This window comes from Haliotis rufescens, unplaced genomic scaffold (genome assembly GCF_023055435.1).
Source record: "Haliotis rufescens isolate VD_foot unplaced genomic scaffold, xgHalRufe1.0.p SCAF_9, whole genome shotgun sequence".
Classification (NCBI taxonomy): Eukaryota; Metazoa; Mollusca; class Gastropoda; order Lepetellida; family Haliotidae; genus Haliotis; species Haliotis rufescens.
Genome location: NW_025964383.1, coordinates 38186843 through 38199699, shown reverse-complemented (window position 1 = coordinate 38199699; position 12857 = coordinate 38186843). Strand labels below are relative to the sequence as shown.

General features: G+C 40.5%; 1 protein-coding gene across 15 annotated transcripts in view; it reads right to left on the bottom strand.

Moving 5' to 3' along the window:
- Positions 1-3159: 3159 nt before the first annotated feature.
- The window catches only part of LOC124139544 (disks large homolog 2-like), a 362823-nt gene continuing 353125 nt past the window's right edge, over positions 3160-12857 (bottom strand). For 13 of the 15 annotated variants that reach the window (XM_048391384.1, XM_048391386.1, XM_048391379.1 and 10 more), the window contains 6 exons: positions 11281-11328; positions 10060-10161; positions 9175-9347; positions 8664-8776; positions 8086-8177; positions 3160-6830 (listed from right to left, as the gene is read on the bottom strand). In XM_048391384.1, the coding sequence (XP_048247341.1) occupies positions 6724-6830; positions 8086-8177; positions 8664-8776; positions 9175-9347; positions 10060-10161; positions 11281-11328 (635 nt within the window). In that variant the 3' untranslated portion in view covers positions 3160-6723. The remainder of the gene's footprint in view (positions 6831-8085; positions 8178-8663; positions 8777-9174; positions 9348-10059; positions 10162-11280; positions 11329-12857) is intronic. The other 2 variants (XM_046506688.2, XM_046506698.2) reach the window with 1 other exon arrangement.

Sequence of the window (12857 nt, the reverse complement as noted above, 5' to 3'; positions counted from 1 at the left end):
GGTGTTTGGATACATGGAAACAGTTTCCAATACCGGTTTCGAATAGCATCAGGCCCTGGCACCGTATAAGATCTGGACTTTTTAATGACTTTTTTTCTGGCAATCAGATGTACTGAAACACAACAATGGTGACCTTATTTTGACATGTACAATATCATTGTAATCCTCGACCCATGGTTCCTCGAGGTTACAGTTACAGCTGGTTCCAAAAACCCTTAACTGGACTCCATGGTGTGTCTTTTCACATAACTGTCATTGTTTGCATTTTATTGCCTGTAAAACTGATTTTTAATTTGGTGATGAATGTTATTAAATAGGATAGTGAGTGAGTGAGCGAGTATGGTTTTACGCCGCTTTTAGCAATATTCCAGCAATATCACGGCGGGGGACACCAGAAATGGGCTTCACACATTGTACCCATGTCGGGAATCGAACCCGGGTCTTCGGCGTGACGAGCGAACGCTTTAACCACTAGGCTACCCGACCGCCCCTTAAATAGGATAGCTGTCAAGTATTTTAAGATTGAACAGGTTGGCATCGTTTTAAATTCTCAGGTACTGGTGTTTTTTTAATGTCTTATGTTTTGTCCCGTGTGTTTGCTTAGCGAGCCCATTCGGCCCAGGTTAGCGCGCGATAGCTTATCCATCCATGGACAATAAAATCACCTGCGATTTTGTTCAATGACATTTTCCTTCAGTAACGTAGGAAGCACTTCCTTAAATGGAATTTATTACTATCCTTGGATGTACGCACATCAAGGGCCGAACGACTACTTGCTTCACTGGGAAAAAAAACAAGGAACCCTTCCATTACCTGAGTTATCTCCAACTGCGGGTCTATTAACTTAACACGACCAGGGGGAAAGGGTGGCCCAGTCGCGATTCGCTGTGCAGAGTTGCGTCCCTTGGGCGCGCCTGAAACCTATGATTGTGGGTTGGCCCCGATTATGTTTCTAGGTTTGTCAGCACCATACCCGTGCTCGTGGGTTTCACCGAAGTGGTAAACGTCTGAGACCTGCATCACTCACTCACTTTCTTCCCACATTAAGCTGACACGCCGTGATATAACTGGAATTTACTGGAATACTGTTAAAAGCGGCGTTAAACCTAACTCACAACATTTACGCGACCATCGAATCTATTCATAATAACTCCGCCTTCTTTGTGACGTCATGTACGTAGGAGCCGAAGGTCCACATTTATACCTACTCGGGACGTCAAACTACATTTCACCTCACCTCACCCTGGTTGATTGCTTTTTATTGTACCCCGACGGTGTACCTCCACAAACCGAACATTTGATATTTGACCATTTGACATGTACAAAATGTTGTGAAAACACAACTGTTGTTTCCCCCTTCCAAGATAAACATCTGTCTGTTAGCGTGGTAATTATTCCAGCCCATGGTTAACTGATGAATACCACGTGATACAAGTTAATATTCTCAATGTTCTGGCCTTGTAATTACTGTCCAATAACCTGGTAATTCCTGCTCTGTGAGATGACCTTGTAATTCCCTTGCGATGACCTTGTAATTCCTGCTCTGTGCAATGACCTTTAAATTCCTGCTCTGTGCGATGACCTTGTATTCCCTGCTCTGTGAGATGACCTTGTAATTACTGCTCTGTGATGACCTTGTTATTCTGATCTGTGCGATGACCTTGTTATTCTGCTCTGTGCAATGACCTTTAAATTCCTGCTCTGTGCAATGATCTTGTATTTCCTGCTCTGAGGTGACCTTGTAATTCCTGCTGTGATGACCTTGTTATTCTGCTCTGTGCGATGACCTTGTAATTCCTGCTCTGTGCGATGACCTTTTAATTCCTGCTCTGAGCAGTGACCTTGTAATTTCTGCTCTGTGCGATAACCTTGTTATTCCTGCTCTGTGCGATGTCCTTGTTATTCCTGCTCTGTGCAATAACGTTTTAATTCCTGCTCTGTGCAATGGCCTTGTAATTCTTGCTCTGTGCAATGACCTCGTTACCACTGCTCTTTGCAATGACCTTGTTATTCCTGCTCTGTGCGATGACCTTATGATCCCTGCTCTGTGCGATGACCTTATAATTCCTTCTTTGTGCGAAGCTGGGGAATTGTGTCGTTTTAATTAGGTTTATCATTTACTGCTTGATTCATACACATAACCTGACAAGGTGGTATTTGACCAACTTTGACCAAATCGACAAAATGGTGTTTTTTCATCAGTTTAAATGCAAATAATAGTGATCAGTCTGGGAACAATTAATAATAATTAGATCTTTCACTTTTGTGAAACACCAAACTTGTTTCAAATATTAATGGCAAGACATGTTATATTTCAACTGAATGCAAGTAGTTTCACTCCAAGTTTACCACTGGGTTTAGCTATCCCTTCATCAGGCCCCTCTGATTGCATTAAACCTTATTATTTGCGTGTGTTGAAATTTGAGCCCTGCAAACACCCCCAGCCCCTGGAATGTGGTTGAAACTTTAATCCTGGTGTATTCTTGTTTATTTTAAAACAAGGTAGTAATTTCAGGTTAATAGGCAGCCTTAGTAACTTTTGGGTAAACTCTAGCCACCAAGAAACCTCTTCCCTTCATAATTAATCAGATCCTTGATGTTTGGATGCTGCTTTGACGACTTATTTTTCAATTCTTGCAGTGGTTGATAGTCTTTGGGCAAAAACTAAAAGGTTTCGAAAAATGTGAGAAACATAATTTTTTAAAATATTGCTTTGAAAGTATAGTCATGGGATGAAGTTTAAAGGACACAACAATCCTTTACTTGAAATTTTCTTCTCTTACAGAGAAATAAAATAAAAAAAAAGACTCAAAACTCAAAACAAACAAAGACTGATTTACTTTTTTGTAAGACAGATTCGTAAACCATGTCATAGAAAGTCTTTTCCAATATTGCAGCTGTACAGGGCAAGGGCTCCAAGAACACACTTCACTTAGTCACAGCACTCTTGTGGGTCCTTGGTATAAGAAGCCATTGTTTTAACACTGTAAAAAACACACACCCCTATGAGTAAAAGTGTAGGATCATTAGAAAAACTAAAACTGAAAAACGATGGGAACTTCCATGGTTCTTTGAAATTTATAACAACCCATGGCCGCCAGAATACATGTACTGAACAGTAGTCTATAGCTGTGGTATAAAACACAACAAATTGTAAAATGTGTAGTATCGGCAGTTTATTTTCTTGAATGCCTACACTCCTCGTTAACAGATTTGTACAGCTAACATCTTCCACACGACATACCTCAATCCTATAGAGGACGGAGCCGTACTACTTACCTAAAGACTTACAGTGTTCAACATGCTAGCTTCCTTCAACTTTCTGACAAATCAGGGCTCTATTTCTGTACAATAACTCGCCCCAAAAGTCAAGAACAATGCTATGATTGCACATTTTCGTTTCATCTGCCTAATCAGACACACTAAAGAAACTAATACGGTTATCCAGTCAAATTTCATCTGACTTACTTAAAGCACTGATATTATTAACGTGAACAACTAAATTATGTTGTAATATATTTCCGAATATTGAAAATCAGAAATAGTAGCTTGTAGTAAAAAAAATTTCTCATCTAAAATAAACATTTGTTGTCTCCCTATCTGAGGTAACTATAGAGCAAATGTGAGTGATCATTCTAACTTTTTTTCTAACTTTAAAGCAATCTATCATTTTAGCATAGATGTAATAGATACTGAGGCGATAATTTCAAATTATTTACAATTTTGGTAGCATGTACATGCCATAATTTTCATTAAGGTGATGAATTAAAATACACTTTCACATAATATATTTGCAATGTTGAATAGAAAATAACCTCACATCTCTATAGAACATGTGTTGGATTACCTGTATCACTGCAGTAATTCTTGACAAGGGTTGGGCAATTCTGTCTCTACCTTTTTAGCTCTTCACGACTATCCAAGTAGCAGTAGACTGTTGTCCCAGGATCACTATCCATGATATTCTTCACTATCTTGTGGTGTCATTAATGTAGTTTTGTGATATACAAAAACTTATTGCCTTGATGGGGATCAAAAGAGATCAACAAGTATGATAAATGATTTTCCTAATTTTTACTATATACACAATTTCATTAAAAGTGCCATCTTTAATATGCCAAACAGATAATGTGCCGTGGACAGATATCATTCACAATCCTTATATCTAAGTATGAAAGTTGCTATACTGCAGGACAAAGTCATGATAGAACCTTTGTATTGACCAACCCTTGTGCCATAATGGAGAGCTACACTCTGTATTGGTGGAGTGGAGGTGACGTATGACTGTCCATGTCGACTGTATGAAACAACAAATATCGATGTGTGGTCTTTGATATCAATGATATGATAACACGCCTTTGGGAGATCTGCTGAAAAAGTAATCCTTATCAATGATCGATTCTGGAACCGAAAGAAACGCTTTGAAGTGCAAAACCAAAACCCATCACATTCCTGAAGACGTTTTACATTTTCATGACGAAAACTCCCCAAATGGACATGGGTAAGAATGCGATTCAGGACAGAAATTACTTTTCCTGCCAAATCCTCCCAGTGACGAAGGGAGATGTACAGTAGACATATATAGACAAGTAACGAAAAAAGCTACATGTACAAGCTGACTACAGGTAAGGGAGACGACCCTCTTGAAAACTTACATACATACCACTAAAACTGAAGACATACACACCACTGTAGGCTGTAGGAACTCTACTTATATCTTGTCCTGTGCTTCATATAAGGGATGGAGATTATTGGACCCCGTGGATCTTAGTAATTGGTTCCGATACCTCCTACCACAGATGTTCTATTGCCATTGAACGTTCATGTATGATGGTTTAGCATCATTATACCACTGCACCCGGCGGAACATGAGGCATGGGAAATGTCTATTAACCCTTAGCCTGCTGAATTGTTTCCCTGGTAGGCCTGCACAACAGCAAATAGATCTAGACATGTACCTGGACAATTTCAACAGGTGGAAACTTCACATTGCACAATTTAACAAACCATTACTTTACATAACAACAGGTACTTTGTTGCTTGAAAATATTTGTACAGTTGTACATAATTTAAAGCACTAGTCAGCGGTACAAAAACTTCAACAATTTTCTCTGTCCGTACAGACATGATTTCTTAAATAATGGATAATTTTACATCCCCATCTCTTGGTGTACGTACTAGCACAATCATTGGAGATGTTGCTAGGCAACCACGTGCCTCGCCATGACAACCACGTGCCTCGCCATGACAACAATCAGCAGCATGCAGAAAATAACAAAGAAAACTAGCGGGAGTCAAACCAGAATAAATAGTGGTTTATTTCCGCCAATCACTAATTGTGATTTTCAAGAGGGTCAGGACAAGGTGAAGGTCACAATACATCTATACAGGCCTACATATGCTGTTTTTTAAATTGCAATATATATATATCAAAATGATACAGTCAAAAACAGCTCGCTAAACTAGTGTTTAAATAACAAAGCTAAAACAATGACTCCAGAGGGCTGCTGACAAGTGGAAAGCTAGTCTGTGTAATGAGCTGGTAAAACTTAATGTAATGTAAACAATACCTCTGCAAAACGTGCCATGTGTGTGTGCCATGATAGTGAATGGTCATTAGTCTACTAAAAGTAACGACCGCATGAAGCTCAACAACTAGTTATGATAAACTTTGATGTCATACGACAATCACTGATTACCATGGCAACGGGAAACTAAAAGCCAACTTGCAGAATAAGTTGCACAGTACTATCATAACCATTCATTCACGCACTGGATTAAAACCTACCATATTTGCAGAGCATCACAAAAAGGGAAATACTTTTGGTTGCCATGGATACATAAAAGTAACATCTTACCATGGCAACGGTTATTGACAATTTTTACATACATCCCTTAATCACAGCAGTATAGGCCCAGTTTCGGGGTTTGTACATCAAAACATTACAATACCTTGTTTGAACTTTAAAAATAATATGCAAGATCCATCAGCATATCATGAGTTTTGATTTTTCTAAATGATCTCACAATGAAAGATGGAATTTAATTGTATCTTGGTTTGTGCAGGCTGCAATTTGATGACATAGCTCATCAATAAATAATTTGGCGAGAATGGTATTCCATACTTTCACAGCTGTGGATTCTGTGACGGGCACGTATCTATATGCTTGCTGTTCCTTGCTCAGGCAGTCATCAGCAACTAACACAAGTCTTAAATAAGTAGTAATACACTTGTACACAAGTCCGACAGCCGGTGGGTGCAGGTCTCGTCTGGAACCTGCGTCTAATTATACATCATTACCGGTAGTCCCCGTTACTGACGCGGCCTGTCAACCCGTTGTATGTGTACACCTCGAAAAGGCCTTGCGTTCTCGGGAACTCAGGAAGTAGCAAAAGTGTATGGCTAAACTTCAGATTCCAACCATACATGGAGTTACGGGTGAGCAACATCCGGAAGAGCTTGAGTCAAGGTCAAGGTCGTATGGTAAACGTTGAAAGCCACGATCAGATCTGCAGAGGAGAATCTTGAGATCACTACAGCAACAGGTCCGGTCGTCGTAGCAACAGTATCCCATCATTCTTACAGTATCACAAAGTCTCCGACCACGAAGAGATAATGTACAGCCTGAGCATCACCTATCAGTCACATGACTGTCACATGACCGTCACATGACTATCATATGAACGGAAGTTATGAGTTTATTTCCTCTAAGACGTAAGAGTTCAGAGTTTGTCTTTAGCTGGAACCCAGATTGTTGGTCCTGACTGGTCTCGAATAACCTCTTTCACCTTTGCATAGATTTCATCCGCAGTGTCCCCTTGGACCACAGCTGAAACAGACATGACATAATGAGTCAGACTGGAAGACAGACATGACATAGTGAGTCAGACTGGAAGACAGACATGACATAATGAGTCAGACTGGAAGACAGGCAAGTCCCATTAATCGGACATGGTTGGTTGCATATGATTATTAAGTGTGACGGATAAAAAATAATTAAGTTCTGATTTTAATAAGAGTGAGGTAGTCTAAACATGTAATTTATTTAAACCTGTTTTGTTTATTTAAGGCATTTAATGTTTATTGTTAAGCAAGTTTTTGTCTGTAGCCATTTTAATAAGCAGCTACTAGCCGACTTGGCATCAAACCACGGGCTGGGTACTGATGGGCGGATGACCACAGAGTAGGCTGATCACAGTGTCGGATTAGAGACTAATTTCTGCAATCCGTTGCAAATAAGGTGTGTCGGAGTCGAGGGCGAGAGTCTGGTAAACAGGCCAACACAGCACTGATCGGTCCGCATCATTTGTGCTGGATAAACCGATTGTCGGATTAACAAGTGTCAGATTAGCGAAACTTGACCATACATAGTATCAACATTTTCAAATTGCAGCCACCATTTGGGAAAGGGCACATGCATCCACAGACAGTATTTCAGATATAGGATACTTAAAAGGTTTCACAATATCTCTAACATTAGATCTTTTACTTCACTTGATACCTTTCTCAAACCCTTACAAACCCTCCACTGTAGGTAATGCGAACATTGAAATACTAGTATCCAATGTCAGATATTGGTTACTTGATGTAGAACCTTGTCCCCCCTAAAAGTCCAAAGATCGCTGGTTTTGGGTATTGTCTTCTATTCTGTGGAGTTAGATCTAAATATCAACTTATACCCTTACCCCAAAATTGGCTTCCACAACATAACTACAATGAAATTGCATCACAATGCTTTGCAGGCCATCTCTTAGCCACTGAAGTTGGTTAGTTTACTTATTTCACTTAAGACACTGGTTAACACTGTTTACAAAATGAAAAAGTTGAAAGAATGTGTTTAGATGATAAATAGGATCTCATCCTTGTGTCTTCCATGATCAAATATTGATGACAGTAACCATATCATTAACAAGAATCCGATAATTGTAATGTTTGCCAACTCATCACTGCATGATGAGGACGATGATGGTGGTGATGATGATGAAGTAAAAGTTCCAGGCATATTATTACAGTCCATGACAAAAATATATGAATCTTTTTGGCTGTTCCTTTCCCTAATCTCCAACCAATCTTGTTCCACCAACCTGTGAAATACTCCCCAAATTCCTGTTCCAGTTTCAAGGCTCGTTCGTAGGTCTTCCGTGCCTGCTCATCGGTGATTCTCTTGTTCATCTCCCTGTCAAGACAATCAGATGGATGAGATTGTTTGCTTGTTCAAATATCATTCATATCGTACTTGGCACTATTCCAGCTATATGACAGCCTGAGTTCGGACCAAACAATCCAGTGATCAATCTAGTGTGCAAAATCTCACAATTCCATTTAGAATACGGTAAACTACGTTTAAACCGAACACGCTTATAATGAACTGTATCTGAATTCCTGGCCTTATTTGTTTGCTTTTTAATATCGGCAATAAACTCTGCAATATGACAACAGCCTGGTCCTTTCTGTACCAGACAATCGAGTGATTGACATCACAATCTACGCAATGGGGATACGTTGACATGCAATGAACTAAGTCAGCGAGCCTGACCACCTGATCCCGCCTCTTACAAGCATGGGTTGCTGAAGACCAGTTCTAATCTGAATCACACAGTCATCAGTTTTATGTGCAGCTACAAGTTATGGTAATGAACATGAATCCTCCCCTGGGCCTTACATGATGGAGTCGATGGACTTGGGTTTGATGAAGATGGCAATGGGGTAGAGACCTGCGACCTGGAGCCGCTTAATGGCGTTCCCGCTCACATCCAAGATGCAGTGCTTCTTCTGCTTGGAAATATACAAACATATTTACTGTCAGGAGGTAATATACAAACATATTTACTGTCAGGAGGTAATATACAAACATATTTACTGTCAGCAGGTATTATACAAACATTTACTGTCAGGGGGAAATATACAAACATATTTACTGTCAGGGGGTAATATACAAACATATTTACTGTCAGGGGGAAATATACAAACATATTTACTGTCAGGGGGTAATATACAAACATATTCACTGTCAGGGGGTACTATACAAACATATTTACTGTCGGGGGTAATAAACAAACATATTTACTGTCAGGGGGTAATATACAAACATATTTACTGTCGGGGTTATAAAGAAATATATTTACTGTCAACACATTTTTGCCATGTCACCCTCATCTAAAATCTGCCCTTACATTTTCGGCAACTTCTTTCACTGAGGCCACACTTGTTCCGTACAAGTTGTCGTTATAAACACCAGCTTCTATAAATAGATGGTTCTGAATGTCCTTCTCCATCTGCTCCCGGGACGCCACAAAATGGTAGTCTCGAGCATCTTGCTCGTAGTCTCGCCGCTCCCGTGTCGTGTCTGAAAGCACAGGTTGCATGGCTGCTGTCAGTACATCCCACAGACTTCACACAACACACAACTATGAGTCCCATGGAGTGAAGCAAGGCTTGACAACAACAAAGCATGGCCATTCACACTTACATCCCTCTTGCGCCTCAAGGATAGTGCGTGTTTTTATATGCATTTTAGCAATACTCCAGCCAATTTATTGGCTTTACACAATGTGGAGAAGAGAACCCAGAACAAGTGCCCGATTTAACCTTCAGGCTACCCAAGCCCTTGGTGATGGTCTGTTGGGAGATTCTGTTGGAGGTAAGGTGAAATGGGGTTGCACTGCACGATGTGTTTGCGTGACTGCTTATACTAGTCTGTATTAATACTGATTTTATAGTGCTAGCCCACTGAGATACCATGCCCAAGTTTAACATGAACACCCCACTCAAAACAGTATACTTATTCTGAGCTAACCAGTCCTTGTTTTATGCCCTTAATGCTCAGCGCCAGGCAGGGTAACAACAAGTACCATCTTTTGGTCTGATGTAGCTGGTGATAGAAAAACCACTGACCTTCGCTCTACAGGCAGCCTACAGAGGTGATCCGAATGGGAAGAAAAAGGCCTTCCAATTTTTGGATTATTAAATGATGTTCTATGGAAATATTGTAGTTATGTTTTTGTGTGTCTTAACAATATTTCAGCTGTTTTGCTGTCATGCTATTTACAGATACTCACGAGGGACACAGCTGCCGAATTTATCTGGGAATTCTGAGATGAGGTCATCGTTGATCCTGTCCTTGAGAGGTCCCAGGATGATCACAGGCCGCGTGTACCGCACTGGAACATTCAACACACATGATTACCTCCCTTGGAGTTTAAGGAAGTCAAGACGGATATGTACAAATCTACACCACAAATGTAGAACAAAGGGTGAGTTGTGTCCCTTGTTTCCACCACAAGGGTGAGTTGTGTCCCTTGTTTCCACCACAAGGGTGAGTTGTGTCCCTTGTTTCTACCAAAGGGGTGAGTTGTGTCTCTTTGTTTCCACCACAAGGGTGAGTTGTGTCCCTTGTTTCCACCACAAGGGTGAGTTGTGTCCCTTGTTTCCACCACAAGGCAAGCTCCTTCCCAGCGTGTGACACCTTCGTTCCACTCTCGGTAACATCGCTGACAATTACGAGAATCTTGAAATTTGCCCTCCATCCCCATATGTAGTAACGTTTATACTTTTGTTTATGTCTTTGGGAATGCCATCATATTTCAATTTGAAAAGGTTTACGACTGACCATGTTTTCCAGATGAATTTACTTTGTTGTTTTGATAATCAGATTGGTTCGAGATTGCAGACTAACGGAAAATCAACCAACTTCTCCCTTACATTCTTACAACATCAATAATACGATAGTTTTAATGAAACAGAAATTCAAATTGACAAACAAAGTAATTTAGCAGCGATAAGTGTATTCGGTGTCACGACAGTCATCACTTGTTTGTAAACATAACCGTCATTCAGTTGCATGGTTATGGCCACCTATTCACAGTGGGGAGTTTTGACTGGTGGACAGTGGAGTAAGTGTTGGTTCAGGGTTTTTAATTGCATCATCCATATCATGAGAGGGTCACTGATGTATACGTAATTGACAGAGTGCCACAGAATGTGCTACTGGGTCATTATTGTTTGAAATGCTAGTTTTAGAGGTGTTTACCCCAAGATTTGCAAAAGCAATAAATTATACAAATTACTTTTCTAAGAGATGTTTTGACCTTCTGAGGAAGAACATAATTTGTATACTAACCAAAGATATGTGTAAAACAAATAAAACACATTAGCTAGCAAATTGGCTGGTGCTAAGTTCCAATCCATGTGTCAGGACAATGAATATTAACAAATATATTTCCATTGCAAGTCTTCCCACCGCTTCCAGAAAATAAATGGTTCGAGTATTTTCTACTTACGTTCCTGCTGCAGCACTGCTTCATAGGACAAAATAGGTTCGTCTCCACCTGCAACAACAACACCATCTTCATCATCATCAGTAGCAACATTGGCCTCCTATCCACCTGATGTTGAAACAGGTGACGTCCTGTACCATGCTATCTTGTCATCGGACTACATGCAATTATTTCACGGGCTGAGTGAGTAAGTGAGTCGATGCAACCGTTACTACAACATTATTTCAGTCATAGCATGTCTGCTCAAAACATCACTGATTTTAACTATGAAACCCATGGTGCAGAGAGACTTGGTATCATAGGATGAATATGGGATTTGAACCCAGGGATCCTGGCAAGGCTAAGACCTGTATATCTTGCTGTGACATGGACCGCTGGGCCACCCTGCCTTAGTGATGAAGACGACAGTGAGATGAGAGTACTGCGATGAGTATATTATATAATTACATGAAGTGATAATGGCAGGATTTGCAACATAAATGTATTTCTTCAGCTGATGGAAAATGGTTACATTTTTAAGCTGGGTCACATGTAGCAAGTGATGAGGAAGTCATTAGAGCGATGTTCTCACATCTTACAGCAGTTTAGAAAAAAACAATGGTGCTTGTGAAAAATTGAAAGAATAAAATTGTGAAAATCAATTCTACATATTTAAAATAAATTTGATGACATCCCGAGAGGTTATAGGTTAGTATGATGGTGTATAGGCAATGGCAGGAACCAACATGGTTCTTATCATCAACATGTTAGTAAGAATAGGAAGAGAAGAATGGAGGTGAAAGACATGCAAATATGCTGTGTTAAAGAGAAAATGTTAAGGAGTGGTCGTCTCACAATCCTCAGGTATGAGAACTGGGTGTAGAGTGGTGAGTCTAGCTACTGTGTTTGCAAGGCAAAGCTTCAGCAGGTTATCACACAATACACATCCTTGCTACACTGCGTGATGACAGAGGTGGATCGAGGTCGTCCCTAGCATGATCACAGAGGTGGTTCGAAGTCGTCCCTAGCATGATAACAGGTGGTTTCGAAGTCGTCCCTAGCATTATAACAGAGGTGGATCGAGGTCTTCACTAGCATTATCACAGAGGTGGATCGACGTTTTCACTAGCATTATAACAGAGGTGGATCGAGGCCTTCCCTAGCATGATAACAGAGGTGGATCGAGGTCTTCACTAGCATTAAAACAGAGGTGGATCGTGGCCTTCCCTAGCATGATAACAGAGGTGGTTCGAAGTCGTCCCTAGCATGATAACAGAGGTGGTTCGAAGTCGTCCCTAGCATTATAACAGAGGTGGATCGAGGTCTTCACTAGCATTATAACAGAGGTGGATCAAGGTCATCACTAGCATGATAACAGAGGTGGATCGAGGCCTTCCCTAGCATGATAACAGAGGTGGATCGACGTCTTTTAGAGGTGGATCGAGGCCTTCTCTAGCATGATAACAGAGGTGGATCGAGGCCTTCCCTAGCATGATAACAGAGGTGGATCGAGGCCTTCCCTAGCATGATAACAGAGGTGGATCGAGGTCTTCACTAGCATGATAACAGAGGTGGATCAAGGTCTGCTCTAGAATGATAAC